Source organism: Panthera tigris, chromosome F3, assembly GCF_018350195.1.
Source record: "Panthera tigris isolate Pti1 chromosome F3, P.tigris_Pti1_mat1.1, whole genome shotgun sequence".
NCBI lineage: Eukaryota > Metazoa > Chordata > Mammalia > Carnivora > Felidae > Panthera > Panthera tigris.
Genome location: NC_056678.1, coordinates 31,164,058 through 31,186,655, shown reverse-complemented (window position 1 = coordinate 31,186,655; position 22,598 = coordinate 31,164,058). Strand labels below are relative to the sequence as shown.

At 48.5% G+C, this 22,598-nt stretch overlaps 2 protein-coding genes across 4 annotated transcripts in view; one reads left to right on the top strand and one right to left on the bottom strand.

Moving 5' to 3' along the window:
- PPP2R5A (protein phosphatase 2 regulatory subunit B'alpha) overlaps window positions 1–4,820 on the top strand; it is a 64,422-nt gene extending 59,602 nt beyond the window's left edge. Inside the window, exons 9-13 of the mRNA XM_007096166.2 lie at window positions 437–487; window positions 783–902; window positions 986–1,113; window positions 1,828–1,929; window positions 3,663–4,820. Coding sequence (XP_007096228.2) covers window positions 437–487; window positions 783–902; window positions 986–1,113; window positions 1,828–1,929; window positions 3,663–3,795 — 534 coding nt within the window. The 3' untranslated portion in view covers window positions 3,796–4,820. The remainder of the gene's footprint in view (window positions 1–436; window positions 488–782; window positions 903–985; window positions 1,114–1,827; window positions 1,930–3,662) is intronic.
- Window positions 4,821–6,492: 1,672 nt separating this feature from the next.
- PACC1 (proton activated chloride channel 1) overlaps window positions 6,493–22,598 on the bottom strand; it is a 34,762-nt gene continuing 18,656 nt past the window's right edge. For 2 of the 3 annotated variants that reach the window (XM_042976766.1, XM_015543768.2), the window contains exons 3-8: window positions 18,849–19,058; window positions 17,318–17,469; window positions 12,220–12,362; window positions 11,144–11,288; window positions 8,922–9,029; window positions 6,493–7,217 (exon numbers count right to left, since the gene is read on the bottom strand). In XM_042976766.1, coding sequence (XP_042832700.1) covers window positions 7,056–7,217; window positions 8,922–9,029; window positions 11,144–11,288; window positions 12,220–12,362; window positions 17,318–17,469; window positions 18,849–19,058 — 920 coding nt within the window. In that variant the 3' untranslated portion in view covers window positions 6,493–7,055. Of the gene's footprint in view, window positions 7,218–8,917; window positions 9,030–11,143; window positions 11,289–12,219; window positions 12,363–17,317; window positions 17,470–18,848; window positions 19,059–22,598 lie in introns of those variants that run through there. The other variant, XM_042976767.1, reaches the window with a different exon arrangement.

The window sequence follows — 22,598 nt, the reverse complement described above, 5'->3', positions numbered from 1 at the left end:
TTCTTGGTGCTTCAAATGGTTTTAAGTAATAGAAATTCTTTGTTCCTTATTTTCTCCCTAAAATAACTTTCCTCACTCATGCCACCAAGTCATTATCATACTTTCCTTTATTTTCTTCCTAGTAAGTAGCACTTAACTATTAAAATTACTTACATGTTTCATGAATAACTTCCATTGGTCTCCCTGCTTTTTGAAAATCCGGGTCACCAGTCACCTGTCTTGTTAATCACTGTCTTCCTAGCATCTAGAACAGTATCTGGTACAGACACACTCAGCAAATACTTATTAATAGAAGTGTAAAGCTGAGCAGAAAGTCGGGGGATACGCTTAAATATTGATCTACTTCAGAATGAATGTTATGTAATCACAATTACTAAAAATTTCCTGGGATTGACCAACTTCATGGCTTAATTTGTGCTAAACTTCTTTTTTGCAGGTGATCAGAGGACTGCTGAAATTTTGGCCAAAAACATGCAGTCAGAAAGAAGTAGGTTTTGTTAAACAAAAATAGTACAATCTCACTAAAACTTCTTAATCTTAGGGCTTCAGTATATAAACCACGCAGCTTTGGGCTTGGCCGTATTGTTACTGCTACCTAGCAGGAGCTGGTTTTCTGGGGATTGAAGAGACTTGGTGGGATAGCTGAGCATTATAGTAAATTGCGTATACTATCAAGACCTTTTTTGTCCCCTGTGTAATTTGTAGATTAGCCTTCTCATTTGTAGTTTTGTATGTTCATAATATTTGTCATATTTATTAAAAGAAAAATTTTTTTAACCTAGGTGATGTTTTTAGGAGAAATTGAAGAAATCTTAGATGTCATTGAACCCACACAGTTCAAAAAAATTGAAGAGCCCCTTTTTAAGCAAATATCCAAGTGTGTCTCCAGTTCTCATTTTCAGGTATGATGTTTTCAGCGAAGCCATTTTTTTATACTAGCCTTTCCTTTATCTTTTAGTTTTGACGTTTCTAAATGTTTTTTTAGGTTGCAGAAAGGGCATTGTACTTCTGGAATAATGAATATATTCTTAGTTTGATTGAGGAGAATATTGATAAAATTCTGCCAATTATGTTTGGCAGTTTATACAAAATCTCCAAAGAACACTGGAATCCGTAAGTGTCTTTTATGTTGATCGCGGTATTCTGATATTTGTGCTTTTTGTCTTTGAATCTCCTAACTCATACATGAAACCTATACAGATTTGGAACTTACTCTAAGGTTAACATCAGTTTCATTCCATTGTGCACTTGATATACATATAGTTTCACAGAGCTGTAAATACATGTATGTTGTTAACTTCAGTTTAAAATTGCAAACCCCCCTGAAGGTAGGACGACCTGGTGTGACATTCTGCACCAGTGTGTGGTCAAACCCAGTGGGGGAGACCGACCGAACATCCGCCAAGGATGCACAGACCTCGAAGGTCGGTGCTATCCCAGGGAGAAGCAGGGGTGCTTAAGGTGTAGATGTTTAGACTGCATATATTCCAACCTCTGTAACACCCTTATCCTCCTTTGTGGGTTTTTTGTTTTGTTTACAAGTTATGGTAGGTGATTTTCTTCATCTTTTAATACTGTTAGCTTGAGACTGGAGAGCAGCCATGAAGATAACCATAACGCTTTAAGAGTTTAAGCATGATAAGAAAGACGTGAATTTTGGAATCAGACCATCTCTATCACCACTGGCTGTGTGACCTTGAGCAAATTCCTAAACCTCTTGCACCTTTGTCTGTTGTCTCTAAAATGGATTAAGTGAATCAGCCACTATTTAGAGATGATAGTCATGTTGTATTTCCTATAACCCAGCACTGCTTACTTTCATTTTAGGACCATTGTAGCACTGGTATACAACGTGCTGAAAACCCTAATGGAAATGAATGGCAAGCTTTTTGACGACCTTACTAGCTCCTACAAAGCTGAAAGACAAAGGTATTTGGTATTTTTAATTACCAAGTTATTCATACACTTTAGGTTGGTTGAAGGTGATTTCAGTTCAATAAGGTATCTTGCCTAAGTTAAAATTAGTATTTAAGTCCGTCACATTAGAGAATTTCAAACTATATGCTTAAAACTCTTTTAAGTCATTTCCAGATAAAAAACTTCCCCTACTGGTTAGATTATGATTTTAATGTGGATTATAAATCCTCTCTTTATCTCACTCTGAGGCTTAGACTTTATCAGTCTAGCAGCATCTGCATTGTGAAATACACTTTCTGCCAAATTTATAAAATTTGATTTCTTATGTATCTATGAAAATCGTCTTTGTCTGCTTTACTCTGCAGCTGCTCTTTGCACAAGTTTGGTAGTTTTAAGCCGCACATTTTAACGAAGTGGTATCTTAAAGTCGGTGTTTTGGGTTTTGGTTTTGTTTTTGTTTTTTGTTTTTCAGTCAGAGGGAGCTCACATAGGTCTCTGTCAGTACTATTAATATTTTGTTCCTTGCAACAATACATAGGGATGATAGCACATACCAGCATTTACACACCTGCCTTAGTGATCACCTCTTTTCAAGAACTTCATATATAAAATGATCTTGTAAAAATCACTTCTCCTTCATTTCAGACATCAGATGGGTAGTAACCAGTCAGTATACCTGCGCCCACGCATCATTTGAGAATATAGCTACCATTTACTTTTAAGAAGTTTATTACCTATTGTTTGTTTGGAAAAGCTGATCTCTTTTGACTAAAAAGTTCCTAATCGGGGTTTTCCTGTGGCAAGTAGAACAAGAATGGCTCCTCTTCAAGGGTATCCTAGTCCATCAGTAACTTTTTAAAAAAACCACGCCTTTCAGGCAGAAATTAAACATTGGGCAGCAGTGGGAAGAAAAAGATGATTTTTATAACAAAAAGATAACTTGTATATTTCATACGCCTAATCGTTATCTGCAAAATGATAATGGCATATAACTGTGGAACTGTAAGTCCATGGGGTGTTTTGTTTTTTTAGAGAAAGAGAATCTTAAAAAGGCTCCATGCTCAGCGCAAAGCCTGATGCTGGGCTTGATCTCACGACCCCGGGATCATGACCTGAGCTGGTATCGAGAGTCCGACGGGACACTCAACCAACTCAGCCACCCAGGCGCCCCAGCCTATGGTTTTTTCACATGTTCATATAGTCCTTCAGAACAGTTTGGTCTCGGTTATTCACAGTTGTTTCCCTTCGAACTGAAATCAAATAGTTGAAACACATAAAATATTTTGAGTTTTGTTTTTCCAGAGATGATTCAAACTTTAAAGTTCTCATGACATGTAAGAGGTGAGAGAGTAAGAGACTGGTTAGTGGCTAGAGAGGTGATTCTGCCTGGAAGTGGCTCCAGCCTGAGAGCCAGCCCTTCTGTCTCTGTAAAAGGGTGACTGTGCCAACCAGGGTGACTGCAAGAGGTTTAGGTGAGAAAGGGAACGTAATAAAGCATGAATGATAAAGTGGTCATGGAAGTGAGAACATGTAGCAGGCAGAAAGCAAGGGGTCACTCTGCGTTGGTACAGGAGAGTGACAAGACTAACCAGGTGCTCCAAGTAATTGGAGCTCAGATGCTTTAGGAGAGGGAGTTAAATGAAATGGGGGTGAACAATGTGTTCTCCAGCAGACTGCCAAACAGCAACTTTCTTCAGGCCCTAAATTAAAGGTTTCTGACTACAAAAATTTTGGTTTCTCTACAGAGAGAAAAAGAAGGAATTGGAACGTGAAGAGTTATGGAAAAAATTAGAGGAGCTAAAGCTAAAGAAAGCTTTGGAAAAGCAGAACAGTGCTTACAACATGCACAGTATTCTCAGCAATACAAGTGATGAATAAAAAAAGCCACCACCTCTGTTGGATAGGCAGTTTTGTACACTTTTTTGAAATATGTAAAAATTATGAGACAAACCTCTCAGTATAATATAATTAAAAGGCCAACTTTTTTTCTGGCAACTGTAAATGAAAAATAAGGACTAAACATAGCCCTGTGCTGTATCATGGCCACAGTATATTGTAACCTTGTCTAATCATGGATTTATTGTGTCACTTCTACAGTTTCACAGAAATGAATGAACTTCATCATCTATGATATGAGTGAGCTAATTATGGGAGTGGTAAGAATTATGACTTGAATTCTTTTTTTGATTGTGTTGCACATAGATACAGTAGTCTGCTCTGTATATTTTTCCCTTTTATAATGTGCTTTTCACATTGCTGCAGACCTTAGTTACATCCTAGGAAAAAGAACTATGATGGGGGGGGGAGTTACCTGCCCTAAGCCTTCCTTCACTAGAGTTGCTGCACTCTGGAATTTGAGCAGAAACTTAAATCTCCAGGCTTTTTAAAGCACAAAATATAAATAAAAGCTGGGAAAGTAAACCAAATTCTTTAGATTGTTCCTCAAGAATATCCCTCTTCATCTGCAACTCCCCACAGTAATGAGCCCAGATTTGTGGAGGCAGCACAGGTAAACGCTGAGCCTGCCTCTCAGTTCATTCCTCCTCTTCCTCCCAAAGGCTGAAGGCAGGGCCTTTCCAGTCCTCAGAACCTGCCCTTCCTTCCAGCCCCTGCTGACCCAGGGAAGGAGGCTTTGAGTCCCCCAGTGTGGTGACACAGAGCACTCACGGTCACTGGCTGGCTTTATTTAAAGGAAACGCACTAGGCTGCCCCTGTAGAGTTCTGAGCAAGCTGACTAGAGAGAGGTCTTGTATGTTTTCACTTGGTCAAGTATTTCTCACCTCTTTTGTTATGAGTACCATTCCAATCTCTTTACTTGCAGTTGTGTGGAAAACTGTTTTGTAACGAAAGATCTTCATTGGGGGATTGAGCAGCATTTAATAAAGTCTATGTTTGTATTTTGCCGATGTGGTCTTTGCTTTTTCCAGCTCTGAGACATCCAGAAGCAGTCTGCTGCCTCTTTATACAATGTCTGCCTCAAATTCTAAGTTCTAGGCTAGCCTTTCATCTTCATGTCCTTCTATGTTCAGAGAACAGGCTCAAATTACCTTAAATGTCAGTTTTAATTAAAAATCTCAAAGTTTATAATAAATCCTACTTCTTTGGGTGAGGAGTGGTTCAGGGAAACGGTGGCAGAGTCAGACATCAGACATTATAAACTCTCCACTCCTTGCATTCATGAAGAAGTCTAGCGTTTTGCGTGCTATTCCTAGGTCACTGTACAAGCATCCCTTTTCACTCACTGTGGCCCCAGGAGAAACTCTTCCTTTGGGTGCATGGCTCACAGTTTATGATCTCCAGTAGCCACCTTCCCCCAGCCATCCAGGTCCAGGGGCTCTGGCCGAATTGGCCACACTAACCCAAGGCCAGCCAGTGTTACAGCTGGGGGCAGCCCTGGAAGACCAGGGTGAGCCTACTACAGGACACAGAGTCAAAGGCAAGCCCCTGCCTTTTCCAGAAAGTGAAGGCTAGGTCTAAATGTCTACACAGTGGAAGACTTACACGTTTCTTTCACCGAAGAGCAGCCACAGTGGATTCTGACAGGCTGCAGCTGTAGTTATGAAAGTTTTTTTCTTTGGCAAGCTAAAAATACTTCCTAATTATCTACTTATCCTAAAGCGCATTTAAGAGGTCTCTCAACTTTCCACAATACAGGAAATGCAGTTTTAGTGTGTTTATTTGAGCTAATTTTATTAGATATTGAAGTATTACTAAAGTGGTGTCACCTTTAGAGACAGAACACACACACACACACGTTTTCCAACGTTGTTAATGTAAGCTTCTCTGCCTGGCTTCGCATTTGCCTCACAAAAAGACTGCACAGAGACGAGATCTAGGCTAGCATGAATGTGCATGCTTCTCTGGCATCGCAAAGTACCAGGGAATATTTCTTGGCACAAGTTTACCTTTAATAATGCCTCTTTAAACTACCTAAAGCCAGGTTATGAAATCCAGTGTTACCAAGTCCTCTTTGGAGCAAAGGGGCATGTAAGTAATTTGAAACTCTGCAGACAATTCTCAAAACCTTAAATCGGCCGATGTGAAAAACACTTCAGTACTCATCTTTGTCAAAAGCTAAGCTGAAGGCTTTGGGGGTCACACTGAGTACCCCTTTCTCAGCTGCTTTTACAGGACAGGACGAGCTAGCTCTGTCACTCTTCCTGACCGCCTGCCTGCCATCCATCGCCACACCCCACCCCGACCCTTCCTTGGACGCATTCATGACCTACCTCGGGAGTCCAGATCCCTCCATCTTGGGAGTCCGAGCTCACGCTGCCATTTGGTCACAGAATGAAAGTGTACCGGTGCCTACTGATTTAGCAGGTATTCATACTGGCACACTGACTCCTTTTGCATTAACCTAACTTTTATTTACCTGTTAATAAAATCATCAAGATACATTGAGTAGGCACCTATGTACATATGTCCCAGTGCTTTTGCATGTTAATGACTCTGCACTCTTACACCTCCATCAACAAATATTCTAGCCAGACAGGCAGGTGGCTAGTCAGTCCACAAGAAATCGTATTCCTGGTTTCTAGTAGCTTTACAAAAAAGTCCCATTTCTTATTTAACAAATGAGAAAGCGTGCCAAGAGGCCAGATGATGTAACTGGCAGATGACGTCAGAGACGACGGGGTTCTCGCCTTTGGGTACAGGGTGCAGAGGTTTCAAAGCATAACCTGTACATCTGCAGAGTCAGGATTTGGGGAAAAAAGAAAATCACACTCTTCTGTCCACTTTAGAAAACTAGGGCGGAAGGGGAAGCTAGAGTAAAAAGTAGAGCCTTCATCACCCCATTAGAGCTTAACTGTGCACCAAACCAAGTAAGAAGAAAGGCAACTTCCACAAACCTTCAGAAAACTTGATACAGATCTAATTCCATCTTCCACAATCCCTCGTCATCTGTTCATTAATAATTTAAATACTTAAATAAGTTTTAGGTTACCCACTGGATCTGTTCCATCAGGCTTTAAACATCCTCTTTTGGGGCCAGGTTAGAAGCTGCAGGCTGGCAGGCTGTTCCTCCCAGCAAGGCCCGTTTCAAGTGAGCACAGGATTGCCGGCGGCTCGTTTCTCCGCGCGGAAGTGACCAGAACTTCCGTTGCTGTGAGCAGTTCTGCGAACACAAGGCCACTTCAGCTTATGTGGTTCGCCGCCTGACCTCTTTTTTTAAGGTACCTCTTTCTGATCTTGATCATCCATTTCACACTCAGCTTGGCAAACTCCGCTGCTTTAAATAACGCCAAGAAGGCCCCACAGAGCAGGGCGATTGTGTTCCAAGGATTGGCGGTGATTATCTGGAAAACAAACGAACACAAGTGTATCAGTTTGCCTCAACTTGGATTCCTAGGTCACGTGAGTGTTACTGTCAAGATCCTCCTGCCTCAGATTATTGGAGCGACAAGAAAAACACTTGGGGTTCTAAAACGGCCATGACTCTGTACTTCATTCTGACTAGACCTTTAATGTGCACAGCTCAAGTCTGAGAAGAAAAATACTAATCCCTTCCTACTATAAAGTGATCCTGAAAAAAGTAAACTTTCTCAAAAAAGTTCTGCACAAATCAGATACTCAGTACCGAGGTTTAAATTTCTAGACTAATCCCCAGAAGTGGCTTGGAGACAAATTTCCCCAGAACTACCTACTCCAGAAGGTCAGTTACTCGTTTTCTTCCCGTCTCACACTTACTCACACTTGCCCTCCACGCAGTCCAGTGACAGTCTCACCCGCCGGACGTCTGCCTTCAGGCCATGCCCTGAGCCCCCCAGCCTGCGATGCTTTCCTCTTACTCGAGTTCACTGATCCTTCACAGCTCCGTGGAGCCCTCTCTGACCACTAAGCCGAGAAACCCTCTGGCAGAAACATTTATCCCACAAAGCCCTTTGGCAGCTACTTACCGTCTGGAATGAGTCACTTCACAGCTATCGACTACACTCACTAAATGTTAAACGCTTCTAGGTCAAGGTCACAGCTTGGATTTCTTTCTGAGTCCCCAGCATGGTACCCACAGCACTTTCAAGTCTGTTCAGCAGGGTGACCTTGGACAATCTGAGCCTCAGGGTCCACAGATACAAAACGGTTACACCGGCACCACTGTTCAGGACCATGATGAAGCAGAGTGATGATGAGAAAAGCAGGCCTCGAGCGTGGGCTTTACTCGTCTCAATGGGCACTTCCTACTGAATGGCGTAAGTGAAAAACGTGTGCTCACACACTTCACGTGTAGAACTGAAGACGTTCACTCTTCCACCCAGATCCGGATTCAGCGAGCCGCACGCGCCCCTGCATAAGTGGCCCTTCCCGTCCCCGGTTCGTGGTGGAGGTGCGTGATCAGGGAGCACTACAGGTCACACAGACCCTCCACCACATGGGCCTCAGCCGTGCAAGGCGCTTCCCCTGAGCTCCGACCACATCAGCACGTTCTGGGATTACCTAAACGCCAATCAGTGTCAGATCTGGGACTGCCTCCGGGGGATGGTGTCTCCCCAGAACGTTCCTCTAGCAAAGCTGTCTTATCATCCCTCCTCTTCCGAGACTGCGTCTGGGAATCTGGCATTAATTGAGGCAGTGTTCATTTTTACTTGTACGTTTCTGCTCTGACAAATAATGATTATTATCCAACAGAGACCTATGAAAAAAGAATGGCTTCCAAAAAAAAAAAAAAAAAAAAGAATGGCTTCCAGTAGCAATAATCTAGACATTAGCTTAATGCAATCCAGGTTTTCTACTCACTCCACTCACTTAATACTACTAAGCAAGTACTCTGTACTAAGCACTCTGCCAGGCAGCACATAAATAATGGCGGACAAAAGAGGAAGCCCCCACGTTCACGGGGACAACTGTCTAGTGATGATAAGATCAATTAAACACAAATACAGGACATGAATGTCATAAATGAAAAAATGATTTGCGCCATGAGAGAAGAGGAGGACAGCCTGGAAGGATGAGCCAAAATACCTCAGCACAGGGTGTTTGCTCTTGTAACCTTAAGTAATACTCACATCTTGGACTTTCTGGATGAAAGGATCTTTCCATTCAAAGACCACAAAAAACAACTGAGCGCTTTTTTCAGCGGCCGGCCTCTGGTCAATGTAGTTAACCACACTCGTCTAGGTAGAGAGAGGAGAAAGCGTTACCACCTCTGCGCCCCTGCCTCACCTGGGTTGCAGGAAAGGAGAAGGAAGTTAGGGGATCTTGGTCCTTGGTTCTCTTCACATCATCTTCTGGAGGGAGAAAGCCAAAAATCTCATACACAAATCCTGAAACTGGAACCAGGGCCAAGACTTCGGTTTCCAGTTCTCTGGGAAAACAGCATCTGGGATGTACAATGGGTGTCCTGGATTGTCACCAAAATCTGTCCTCCGATATCTGGACTCATGATTAAAACGCATCCAAAGCATCATGTGAAGACCCAATTATAAGTCATAAAAGTCTCGAATTTCAAAATACTTGATCTTAAAAGCTAAGTCTTTCAACCCTTCAGGTCTTACACAGACAAAGCACAACCTCCCAGATCGCGCGGCTGAGCACTCACTCCGGGTTAAGTATTTAGTAGGCGTGTCTGGTAAGATCTGGTCATCGATTACCAGAAGCTGCTAATCTGCGTGGTGTAACGGGGAGCGGCGGTGCCAGAGGCAGAGCCCAGCCCCGGCCACAGGGCCGGCTCCACCACCGAGCTGAGCCTCCCGCTTCGCCACTTGCAGAGCAGCGGACAAAATGCCGGCATCACCGAGGTGTGGTCAGGATCAAATGAGATAAGACATGGGTATTTTAAACTTTAAAACACTACATAAAAAACATTTTTCAACTTTGTTCAAAAGGGTTCACGTCACCCACCGAAACACTTCCAACTTAGACAATCACGAACGGCACAAACATGGTAAAATGGACATGTTTGCTGGGACTTAGGTCCCTTTGGGTTCTGAACCGTGGGGCGAGCCGGGCAGACCCAGGCTGCACCTGACTACGGTGAACACATCGAGGCTCCTTTCCTCGGCTGCCGTGGGGCCAGAGGAGGAAGATCTCGGGAGTTCTCGGAGAAAAGTGTGGAGCAAAAATCCAGGACGTGACAGTTACCTTACAAACAGGGAACACTTTAGGGACCCACTGCCGGGGGGCTAGGGGGGTAGGTTCCACCTCCTGAGGCAGGAACAAAGCCTGTCCTCTTGAAGAAAACCGGCCCGAAGCCCTTCCCAAACCCTCCTCCTCTCCAGTCTGAGAGGCCAGGGCACAGGGAAGGGGTGGGCCCGGACGAGCGCATGGCTTCTGCCCAACGACAGCCCCGTGTCACTGGGAGTAGGTCCTTCTACTCCAACCCAGGCCTTTCCCAGTGCTGCCCCTCAGGGTCCAGCCTGCTGAAACACCTCCAAGGAGGAGCCAAGTTTTCAGAACAGACTCCCTCGCTACCTCTGTAGGCACTCGGCCACTGATACACAGGACGGTGGCCTCAGGGTGTAGGTGTGGGTAAGGGGGCTGCCACCGCGGAGGTGAAAGTTCCAAAGGTAGGGGTGCAGCCTCGCTTTCAGTGATGACTGGCAAACAGCCCTGCCACGGCAACCAAAATGTCCCCTGCCCCCATCCCCACTGCCAGGCCCGTTCCCAAGGTCCTCCCCCATCCGCTGCCGAGACCGTGGCTAGAAACCTCGGGCACATCTCCTGGTTCCAGGCTAGTGGGCTGAAAGCTTTCAATCACACTTCCCATTAGTAACACATTTTTGAGTACATACCCCACATACATGACTTCCTCAGAAGTGATGTAAACATTACTCTTCTTCTAATGTTCAAAATACTCAAAAACGGAAAAAGGATGAGGTCAAGAAATTAGTACAAAAAGCAAGCTAATATTTTCCTCATGCATCTCAATGGACCCTCACGTGCACCACACTTCGGAGGCCACTGTATCTAGTCTGTCTTCCCTGCAAGTCCTCTATCTTCCACGAGGCCAGCGGCCTCTGACGGCCAAGAACACGGACTGTGCTGGGCGCGCCACCTGCTCTGTGAAATGCAGGCGTCCCTGCTTGGCCCACGTGTCTGGGGAGGACCGGCTGCAGCCCAGGCAAAGGCCTAGAGCGTGCCCAGCCTGCGGGACATGGCCGCTCCCTGGCACGGGGTCCCTTCTCACCATACGACTTCCCCAAGGTCCTCTCTCCTGCGAAGCTGCTGTCCACCCCGGACTCCAGGGTGGAAGCGGCCAACGGTGCGAAGCACACCCGGCACCACCTACCTCCTGCCGGAACTCCACTGCTTCCCGCCCATCCTCCTCCTTGGTCTTCACCAGGGACATCTTGACCCAGGTGCGGAAGCCGCCAGAGAACTTCCAGCTGGAATAGGCGCTCTCGCAGGACTGCATGAAGCCCACCCTGTCTGGGCTGGGAGGACAGAGAAAAAGGGGCCAAGTTAGGCCCAACAGCAGGATTCAAAGTCGGCTGGACTCAAACTCCAGCCCCTACTCCAAGCCAGTTTTCTCGGCTACTGCCACGAGGACAGGGCCCACTTCCTGCTTCCTTTCCAAGCTCTGCTTCTAGGCTTCCGAACAGAGGGAGAGTTGTCACCCGCCATGAGGCAGGTCCCCCCAACCCCTGCTCCCAGAGCACTGGCCCTGAGCGGGCAGGTGCGCCCACCAGCATGACAACTCTGGCCCTCGGTGGCCCTGGGGAGCCCTCGCTGGGCTGCCAGCCTCCCTCTGGGAGGCCCAGTGAGGGGAGGACAGCTCCTCGGCTCCACGCAGGGAGGGCAGAGGGAATGCTGGGGGGCAGACAGGGTGGAAGACGCCACAGCAGAGGCTCCAAGCTCCAGATCAGGAAGGACGGAGCAGTGGTACATGAGTAGGGGAGGTGGCCCATGGCCTCATCACCCCGGGGGAGCCGCCTCTCCTCCGGGGTGGCTACCGCCCCCAGTGGGCACTCTGGGTCCCAGTGTGTCCCCCACGCAGACAAGAAGCTTCATCCCCGTATTAAAAACGTGTGGCAAACACACACCGCGCGTTGGACATGCTGCCCACGACACAGCAGGGGAGATCCGGCAGAGGCAGGGACTGCCCTCGGGGGGCTCACACGGTCCAAGGCAGCTCCTCTCGCCTCAGCCCCCCGAACGGGCAGGACCAAGCCTCTGCCTCTAAGTCCGAACACTCGCCACATCAGACCCGCTTCCTTAGTGAAGCCAGGTTTCCTGGACAGCTAGGCTCCAGGTCAGTCCCTGGAGTCGGGCCCCATCACTGCCCCACTTGCCCACCCCGGCCCGGGATGAGCAAGCGGACAGGAGACGGCGTGCGGCAAGCCCGGCACGGACTGGAAACGCCACCTTTGCAGGAACTCCTGGAAAGACGAGAAGAGGAGGTAATCGATGGCACTGAAGTCCTCGCTACTCTCATTCAGGCGGAACTGGAGGAAGACCAGCTCCCGCTTCTTCACTTCCCGGGGCCCCTGCACGATCAGGGCGGATTTCTGCAGAGAGACAAGGGCCGGAATCAGCCCTGTGGGAGCCCCGCCTGTGGCCCCAGAGACACTGAAGGTGACCAGCAAACTCCTCGCCCAGCGGCCCCCAGCTGACCACAGGCCACCCCTCCTGCTGCCCATGGCTGGCTCCCGCTCAGCCCCACAGCGCGACTCTGCGGCTAGCGCCTGGCCCAGCGCTGGGAGCAACGGTCCTCCGTCCATTTTCCTCACTGGCTGCCTGTGCTACGGACGCCCTCGGAAGGGACGCTAACGTACGTCCAGTATGCGGACAAATGTCTTCTTCCGGTCTGTCGCTTTGCCATTAACTTTGTTTCTAATGTCACTTGTTAGATGAAGCTTTAAATTTGATACGGTGATATCTGTAAATCTTTTTCTCTATGGCTTCCAGGTTTTGCTTGCAGAGGAAAACCAAAATTACATCGATGTTCTCTTATAGCGCTTTTTAAACTTTTTTACATTCAGACGTTTTATGTGCGTGGCTTTCAGTTTTGCATCTGGTGTGAAAGAGGGACCTACCTCCCGCTCCCCAGACGAGGGACAGATGCGGAGTTCATCCCTGCGGGTCTACACTGTTCTGCCATCTGACCGGGCAGGTCCCCTCCGCGACGCGCCTCCTACCACCACCCCCAGCAGGTGACTGCCATACACGTGTTCTTCACCATGTACTTTAAAACTGGACTGTTAAATTCCATGAAAAAACCAACTGGGACTTTTAACTGTGATGACGCTGGATTTACAGATTAATTACCGTAACTGACTTACAGATTAATGAATTACAGATAAACATCTGTACCGCAGTAACCTCCATAAATGCTCTCCAGATGTGGAAGAGCGGGCACCATCAGGCACAGGTGCTACACGCACACTCACTGCACATTAACAAATTGTGCCGCTCAATCCTTATCCCACTTTGTGTCTATTCGATCCGCGAATGCGAAAGAGAAACGTGTGCATTTAGTCACACTTCAAGGCAATGGAATTTTTTGTTCCTAATAGGTTTTGCCCAAAACATACAAAAGGAATGCTATTTTGCAAAGATCTGTAACTCTTAATTCTTAGTGGAGAATAGTATAGTTTTTTATCTAAATTAAACATCTCTTGTAACCCTTGGCACCCGGTACAGCAGTGTGACTGATGTTCACGTGCCCACTCACTTGTTCTGCCTCTTGTTGCATTTTTCCCAGGAAACCTCCGTCCATCTATTTATTTTCAACCTTTCCATGACACGTTGAGTGGCAGCAGAGAATGCACACTGTTCCCACTACCCGCTTCCTCCTGGAGAACTAGAACCGCTTCCCCAATCCCACATTTTAGCAGCACGGTCACCCTGCTGGAGCCTCATTTCTGGCCTCGGCCGTGGCCATGTGATGACGTTCCTGGAATGTGCACCAAAGTGACTCATGAGACTCCACACTGTGCCCCGAAACAGGGCACCGCTTGTCCTCCACGTCTCACCCTCCCAGAGCGGAAAATGCATACACGTGCTGGCAAGCCATGGCTGACCACGAGGACCAAGACTGCGCCACGGGGAGGTGGAGTGGCAGACAGAAGCCATCGCTGCCTGCCCTGCGAGGCGGCATGGCCCAACGTGCCCACCACCTGCACACCCGACCGGCTCCAAAGAAACAGACTTCTCTCTGGTCTCAGCCACTGGGTCTGTTTGAGGTGTTTGCTTTTGCACAGCAGCTTAGTCTATTCTCTGCCCGATGCACAAAGTTATTTTCTGGAACTGGAGTGCTGTGGGAACCATCTAAAAGAGACAAGGACTTAACATCTGGACAGTGGGAATACAGCAGGCGGTCCTACAAGCTGGAAAGACGGTGGCCCTAATTGTGGCAAAGTGTGCAGTAAAAGTTAGCTAAACCAGGGGTGCCTGGGTGGCTCGGTCAGTTAAGCCTCCAACCTTGGCTCAGGTCATGATCTCACAGCCCTGCATCCGGCTCTATGCTGACAGCTCAGAGCCTGGACGCTGCTTTGGATTCTGTGTCTCCCTCTCTCTCTGCCCCTCCCCCACTCACACTCTTTCTCTATCAAAAATAAATAAATGTTAAAAAAAAAAAAAAGTTAGCTAAACCGAGGGCACAAGAGACACTAGAAAACAATGAGAATCTGAAATCTGACAAAGCAGGTCATATGAGCACCAACCCCCGCCCTCGCCTGTCACTTTCACACAGACTAGCCAGGAGGCAGACAGCCAGCAGCCTACAGGGTTCTGAGACCTCCTACTACAAACAAAGGAGGCGGAGCTGGAGCAGAGTAAAGGACAAGCCCACAAGCCAAGCACCAAGTCTGCAAGGTGTCAGCCTACACAGCAGGAAGCGGGTGCACCAGAGGGCATATTTTCTAAAGTCCACCCCAGGCATGGCGCCGGAGGATCTCTACCCAGGCAAAGTCTCCCAGTGGCGATCAATGACACATCTAACCAAGGTGCTCCTTGGGTGCGAGATGGGATGAGCCACACCTCCCCCCTACTCAGGGAATGTCCTTGCTGCCACTTGCCAGGCCCTACTTCCCAGCGTAAGTGCACATGTGTGTGTGTGGGGGGGGGGGGGGAACCTCTCCTACTCTCCCCTGCGCTCCCCCATCCCTCCTCCTCCTCCACCACTGTGGGGCCTGAGGGCAGAACTCCTCTCCAAAGGAACCACATCTAGAACTGCTGGAGAATACTGACCTTCACCCAGAGCTGGCCGCAGTAACTGCCTTCACTGCAGTTTCCATACAAACAACTCTCCCTGGGGCGCCTGACTGGCTCAGTCAGTTAAGCCAGGATTCTTGGTTTCAGCTCAGGTCATGATCTCACGGTTCCTGAGTTCGAGCCCTGCACTGGACTCTGAGGCTGGACAGTGTGGAGCCTGCCTGCGATTCCCTCTCCTTCTCTCCCTGTCCCTACCTCCCCATGTGCACTCTCTCTCAAAATAAATGAATAAACTGAAAATAATTATATATATTAAAAAATAACTTTTGTGCTCTTATTTCATGGATGTTTATAATATTTAAATTACGTAATTACCGCAGTAAGCACCACCAGCACACACAGGTTTGGGAATGAAGGCAACGGGCTCCTGGGAAGTGTCCGCTCAGGGGGCACCGACAGGAAGGACACCCACAGACCCGCATGTGCACTGCCCGGCCCTCCGACTGGTATGTTTCCCAGAGCGGCCAGCAAGAAGCGGCCGGCAAGAAGCGGCTGGGAATCCGCATGGTGTTTCTATGGCACATCCAGCTCTTCCTTAAAATGTTTACAAATTATTCTCCCTTTCCTTTAAATTAGCATCCATTGCCCTGTTCTGGAGTCCATTCTCTTTTATTCCTCTTGGTCCTCTCCTAGGCTGTCGGTTTCCCGTAAATGTCTAGCAAGCCTTCACTGTCCGTTCCCACTCCCGAGAGAAGGACCAGGGTGACTAGCTTAGGGCTGGGGGTGTGGCTGTCCTCACCGGTTCTCCCACGGCGCCCCTGCCTGGGGCTGACGCTCCGTGGCAGCAGGCAGGCAATGCCAGGCCAGGTATTTGGCGTGTCTCTTGTGTGAAGATTCCTTCCCGGTACTTGTCCCCTCCCCTGCACCGTGGAGGCCCAGTCTCCAGTTCTGCTCTGTTTCTCTCTGCTGCCCCAGTGCCCAAGCAGGGAACCTCCCCAGAGCTTGCGTACATACGAATGGCCCCTGGGCCTCGTACCCAGAAGGAAACACCGTCCCCAGCAGCTCTGCGCGCCCTGGGAGGGTAGGAGAGCAGCCACCCGGTCCCATGATGACTGGTCCCATGATGACTGTCCCGTGATGACTGTCCTGACCGCTTCCCTGCCCTTTGGGCGAGCTGACTCGGGAGCTGGGAGCCAGAAGGAAGGCTTTCACCTCTCCTGAAGCCTCTCCTGCGCCCGCTGTAGGGCGCGGCCTTTCTCTGGTTTGTTTGCTCCACCCACCTGCCCCAACTTCTATTTTACACCGGTTCAAAACGCCTAGTCCGCTGGTGATACCGCTCCTGGGTTTGTGGGACTTTTATGGATACTTTATTTTGTTCCAGTTTTTGCAGGCGAGGGAACCATTTGAGCAGGATCTCAGGAAGAGGCCTGGAACAAAGGTCATCAGAACCACCTCAGTGTGACTCTTCTACCTTAGACCCAGGGGGGCAAGTCAGGCTCCAGGGCAGACCACTCACTCTCTCCTCACCTGGCCATTACTTCTATCCGCAGCTTCGCCTCCCGCTGCTCGCCGCTCCCGGGGGCACCTGACCCTCCACACACACCCAACTACTGTAACAGTGCAGACACAAATGCAACCTGCTATTTCCTCTACCTTGAAAACCCTTCCTTCCTCACTTTGATCTAGAAAGCTTTTACTCAGTCCCATTCAATCCTTTCCGAAACGAGGATACGGGATGCAGAAAGATGTACATAAACGTAAAATTCCTTCCCTGCCTTCGACACCCTGTGCAGGTGCCACTGACCCTCACCTCCCCCCAACCCTGCTGGGCTGAGCTGTGAGTGATGCCAGTGCTGGGGTCCTTGTTCCCAGACCAGCTTCTTTACATATTTATTTCAAAACATGGATTCCCAGGCCCTGTCCCTAGGATTGACTGGCCCCACGTGGAACCTAGGAATCTTTATTTTCAAAATGCACCCTGGCAGTTGTGTTGGGCAGTCAGGTAATGGGACTCACTTGACTACGTCCCACCGGCTTCGCCCTGCATCCTTCCAGCAAGGAGAGGATCTGATCGCACTGTCAGGAATCCCTGAGGATCAGAGAATGCTGACGCCCTCACAGCCCTGCCTGATGCAGCCAGCCAGCCATGGCCATGACCCGATTTGGGACAGCCTCGTGGTCGCTGGAGGCCAAGGGCCTGCACGAGGGGAGTGTGAGTGGCCTCGTGGCAGGAAGAAGACCGGGGGCTGCGGGGTGCGGGGTGGACAGCGTGTGCTGCCCAGGCCTGGCGTGGGGAGACAGGAGTTACCAGGGTCTGGTTGGAGAAAGGGTCTGTGTAGTTGATCCTCTGGGTGGTGCAGTTCATGTCCCCAGGCTGGCCAGGGCTCCTCAGGGGCGGGATGACCTCGTAGTGGTGCTTACAGCTGAGCAACTGGGCCTGACCGGGGTACAGAGCAATACCTAGGGGAGCACGAACAGGAAAATGGGAGTGTCAGAAGTCACGGTCCCCCACCGTATCCCTACAGTCACATCACACACAGTTTTTCACACCCACCAACAACCCAAGTTCAAGACTCTCTGGGTGACGGCAGAGGAGGGAGAAGAAGAGGGTTATGGAGGGTGGAGAGCCACGGCTGCTGCCCTCAGAAAGCCCCTCTCCTGGCCTGGGGCACAGCCTCCCTGGCACCTGCACCGAAACCCACCCTACATCCCCGCCCTGCTCGGCACACCCCGCGGGGGCTCCGCGGCCGGGCCCGGCAGCGCCGCCATCCGCAGGCGGATTCACTGCAAGGCCCTCGGCTCGGCTGCGGGACTCCCCACCTGTCACCGTGCCTCTCACCTCCTGCTCTGGCCGGGGCCTCCAGGTGTGCAACTCACACCCCAAAGGTCCCTCCCCCGCCCCAACCCCAGCACCTCACCGTGGGGCTCCTTTGACGGAGAGAAAACAGAGCAGCATGAGAGCAGCATGTGGCACCAGACCCGGGCAGAGCTCAGAGAGACCCAGAGATCAGCAACAGAAAGTACAGCCCACAGATACAGGGACCAAAACAGACACACAAAGAGGGACGAACACGAGACAGGCAAAGATGGGTGAAGAAGCTACAAGCAGCACACTTTCAAGAAGCCCAGGTGGAAGGCACCAGAGACCGGCTGTGCTCCGTGGGCAGGCCATCCAGAGGGGGACTCTGGCTTCCTGCGAGCACAGCACGTGCGCACACCAGCGGGGCACAGCCGAGGCCACGGAGCTCACGCCTCCCGGTTCACTCCCACGATTCCAGAGCCCAGAGCCAGCCCCGCTTGCCCTGAAGGAGACACTACTTTCTATAGCAGAGACGACGGCCTCCTCAGGGCCCAGCCTCCCACCGGAACAGGAACAGCAGTGAGCCCCCTCCCCAGGCAGGGCCCTAACCACTTCCAAATGGCTTTACCTCCCCTGCCCCTCATCACTGGCCTCCGGCTCCAGCCAGGCTATACACATCCTCTCCAGAGGAGCCCTCTGCCTCCCTACACTTACTTTTGCTCCTGCTAATCCCCCTTCCAGAAAAACTCTCTTCTTGTCTATCAAAGCCCAGCTCAAATACTATCTCCGTGCAAAGCATTCCGTGCCCACCCCAGTTATGCAGTGACCACTCCAGGCTCCGTGCACCCCTCTCCCTGGCACACGACATGCTCCTCTGGGTACTGACAGCAGCTCTCTGGGTGTGTACTCTTCACCTTGACTGTGCTCGGCTCCTCTGCCTACCCGCGGTGCCCAGCCCGGTGTGGGAGTGCAACGGTGGCTCCTTTGCAAGCCAATGCCCCAGACCTGGGCCCTGATGCCCCTCCGGGACAGGCTCTACCTGGGGCGTCATAGCGATCCACCTCCTTGTAAGACACCGACATGACAGGGTGCTTGAGTTTCTCGCGGAAGTCTGTGATGGTCTGGTAGACCAGGAAGACAGCCACTGCCATGAGCAGCAGGTAGATGAAGATGAGCAGGACGGAGAAGACGTTCTTCAGGCAGGCCTTGCTGAAGCGGATGCTGCTAGAGGCAGACTCGCTGTCCAGGGCTGAAAAACACCACCACACATGTGACCCGGAGCCCTGGGGCAGGTGAGGTCAGAGGCAGCTGGCAATCTCCAGGCCCTTGACCTGCTTTACCAAGGAGGCAAGGTCACCCACACACCCCTAAATCATAACACGTGGCACCTATTGACATTCGCTATGCACTTCCTGTGCCAGAAAGGGGACTCCAAGAGGAAGGAGACACAGCTATTCTCTTTAAGAATCTCCCATCTGGAGGGACAAAGTTAAGATTCAACAAGGAAGCTGGCCCCAACCTATTTTTCTGGGCTTCTCCCTGACCACCCGGCTCCCACAGGGTCCCCAGCTCCAGCTGTGCTAAATGACTTTCTGTTTGTCCAGCATGCACACCCCCCCTCAACCCTAAGGCCCCTCACATTTGCCAATCCCTGTGCCTGGCCTGGAGCACTTTTCTTCCACAGCTGATTCCTGACTCATACTTCAGGTTTCAGTTTAGAAAGGCATTTTCTCAAGGAAGCCTTCCCTGACCCATAGCTTTATTTGAGGACCCCTTCCTCAACTCTCCCAAGGCACCCTGTACGTCCTCTATCGTCACTGCAATATCACAGTCTGTCTACACGTCTTTTTATCCTCCTCGGCTGTGAGCTCCGGAGAACAGGGCCAGGGCCAGTCGTGTCCATCCATATTGAACCATTAGCCCTTCACTATGTGCCTGGAACACAGCAGCATTCCGCATTTATATGGTGAATGACTTAATGACTGATTAAAGGTATTCTGATTCCTTCCATCCAACACAGCTCTGTCTCTCCTGCCTGCTCTCAGACCATGCCCAGCCTTGATTTTGCTCTGCTATGGACTAAGTTACGTGTACCCCGCCCCCTGACAAATTTACACTGAAGCCCTAATCTCCAGTGTGACTGTACTTGGAAATGGGGAGTTTAAGGAGGTAATCAAGGTTAAATGAGGGCATAATAATGGGTCCTGACCCAACAAGACTAGTGTCCTTATAAGACAGAGAAGGAGACACCAGGGATGTAGACACACAGAGAAAAAGCCACATGAGGGCACAGGGAGAAGGTGGCCATGTGCAAGCCAAGGCAGGGGGCCTCAAGAGAAGCCAAACTTGCCAACTCTTTGATCTTTGATTTCCAGTCTAGAGCTGAGAAAAAAATTTCTGTTGTTTAAGCAACCCCACCTGGGGTACTTTGGTACGGCAACCCAAGCTGACTGAGACACTCCTATGGTGCTCTGTGCCCTCTCTACCCCTTGTCTGAAACTGTCGCTCCCTGAAGAAAAAGCCCTGTTCCCTCCACAGTGGATCAGCCCAAGGCTGAGGAAGAGTATGAATGCAAGTCTTAAAGGGTATGTGCGGCTTCCGGCTCCCAACTGTGACAAAATAGCTTAGTCACATCACCCTTCTATATACAATTACAAAATGTGGACAAAATACTTAAAAATTATGTGAAGGCAAAAGCAGGCAGAAACTAGAAGAGTAGGCCTTTGAAGGAAAGACTCTGCACTTGGTTAGATTTAATAATTTGCATGTTTTGCCCAAGAGCACTCACCAACCTCTATGAGGTATGGTTCAGGGTGGCCGTAGACAGGGTTCAGGGCTGGCAAACACCCAAATCTGCAAATAAAATCTGTTCAAATTCTTGGCTGGAGGCATTGGGTGGGGGGGGAGAGGGTGGCCAAGATAAAAAGCAGCAGCTGCAAAACTAAAAGAACTGAATGGAGATTTCAGCCACTGCTAATTCGGAACTTGAGTCTCCTCACATTCACTACCTGCTAACACAAAAATCCTTCAGGAGGATTGTAGCATAATCTATAACCTCTATAACGCACCATTACAATGTTTAGTATTGAATCAAAAATCACGAGACATGTGAAGAAACAATAAAATGTGACCCACGCTCAAAGGAAAAAACAGTCTATAGAAACCAAAGCCAAGATGACCTGATGTTGCAATCAGCAGACAGGAACTTTACAGCATGTGGAGGAGCTAAAGGAAAATATATAGATAAGGAATGGACAAAGGGGAAATAGAGAAAAAGAAACTACGGGGAAACAGAAAAATAGAAACTATAAAGAAGAACCAAATGGAAACTCTAAAGCTGGAAAGAAAAGTAAATGAAATGAAAAATTCACTGTGCTTTCTTAAGAGCGAAGGAAGGCAAAGTAAGTAAATAAATAAAAAGTCGGTGTAGCTGAAGTTAAATAAAAAGAAATTAACCAATTTGGAGGGGGGGGGAGAAGAAAAAAATAAACAGAACCTACCTACCTAGATAACTGTGGGACAGTATCCAACAGTCTAACCATACGTAACTGAAAAGAGACAACAGATCACAAAGAATATTTGAAAAAATAATGGCCCAAACTTCCCAAAACTAGAGAAAAAACACATCAATTTGCATTGATTGTGCAATATTGGAAACTGGAAACTCAATAATGCAAAGCAGAATAATAAGAACCCACTCCTAGGCAAATCATAGTCAAACTGCAAATGCAAAGATAAGAGAAAAAAATCTTGAAAGCAGCCAGAAAAAAAAAATATCACATACAGGATTTATATCTAATGATAGGTAACTTTTGATCAGAAATAATAGACTCCCCAAAAAAATTAATATAAAAAAAAGAAATAATAGACACCAAAAGACACTTCTTTAAAGTGCTGAAATAAAAAAATTCTATCAATCTTGAATTAAATTCCAGCAAAACTAACTTTCAAAAATGAAGGTGAAATAAAGATATTTTCAAACATAAAGCTAAGAGAATTCATCACCAACAGACCCACACCTCAATGCATAAGGAAGAAATTCTGAAAGTTAAAGGGAAATAACACCAGATGATAATTTTCAAATGTACAGGAAGGAACAAAGATCACTGAAATGTGAAACCGGTAGGTAAATATAAAAAGCTATTTCTAGATTTTTAAAATGTAAGACTAAAGCAAACAATATCATAAGGTTTATAACTTTCAGGAGAGAATGGGAAAATGAAAACTACATGAGACAAACAGAAAACAGCAGAAAGGTAGAACCAAATCCAACCAAATCAATAATTACACTAAATGTGAGCAGACTAGGGGAGAGTCCAAGATGGCAACATAGGAAGACACTCAACTCAAATCCTCCCATGTCACACCAATTCTACACCTACATAGAAAGCAAATCCTCCTGAAGAACTGGTGCCTGATCAAACAGCTTCTGCACAACAAAAGATAAAGGGACCACATAAAGAATGGCAAAAGAGATGGAAACATAGTGACAACAGGCACCCCACCTCTGACACTGTGGACTGTAGCAGAAAGGGACTGCACTGAGGGACTCCTGTGCAGATTCACCTGCCCTGGCACACAGAAAAAAAGCTACGGTTTAAAAGGTAATGAGATTAAAGGTGAAGGAAACCCATTCACTAACTCCCGAGTGTCTGACAAATCGTGGGGGATTGCTAGAATTCTCTCTGGGGTCAGAAGTGCTGGTGAGCCCCTCCACGTTGGTAGCACAGATGGGAACAGAGGCTAGATGCTCTAGCTGGCCTACTGCCTCAGTGGGCTCTGGGACCCT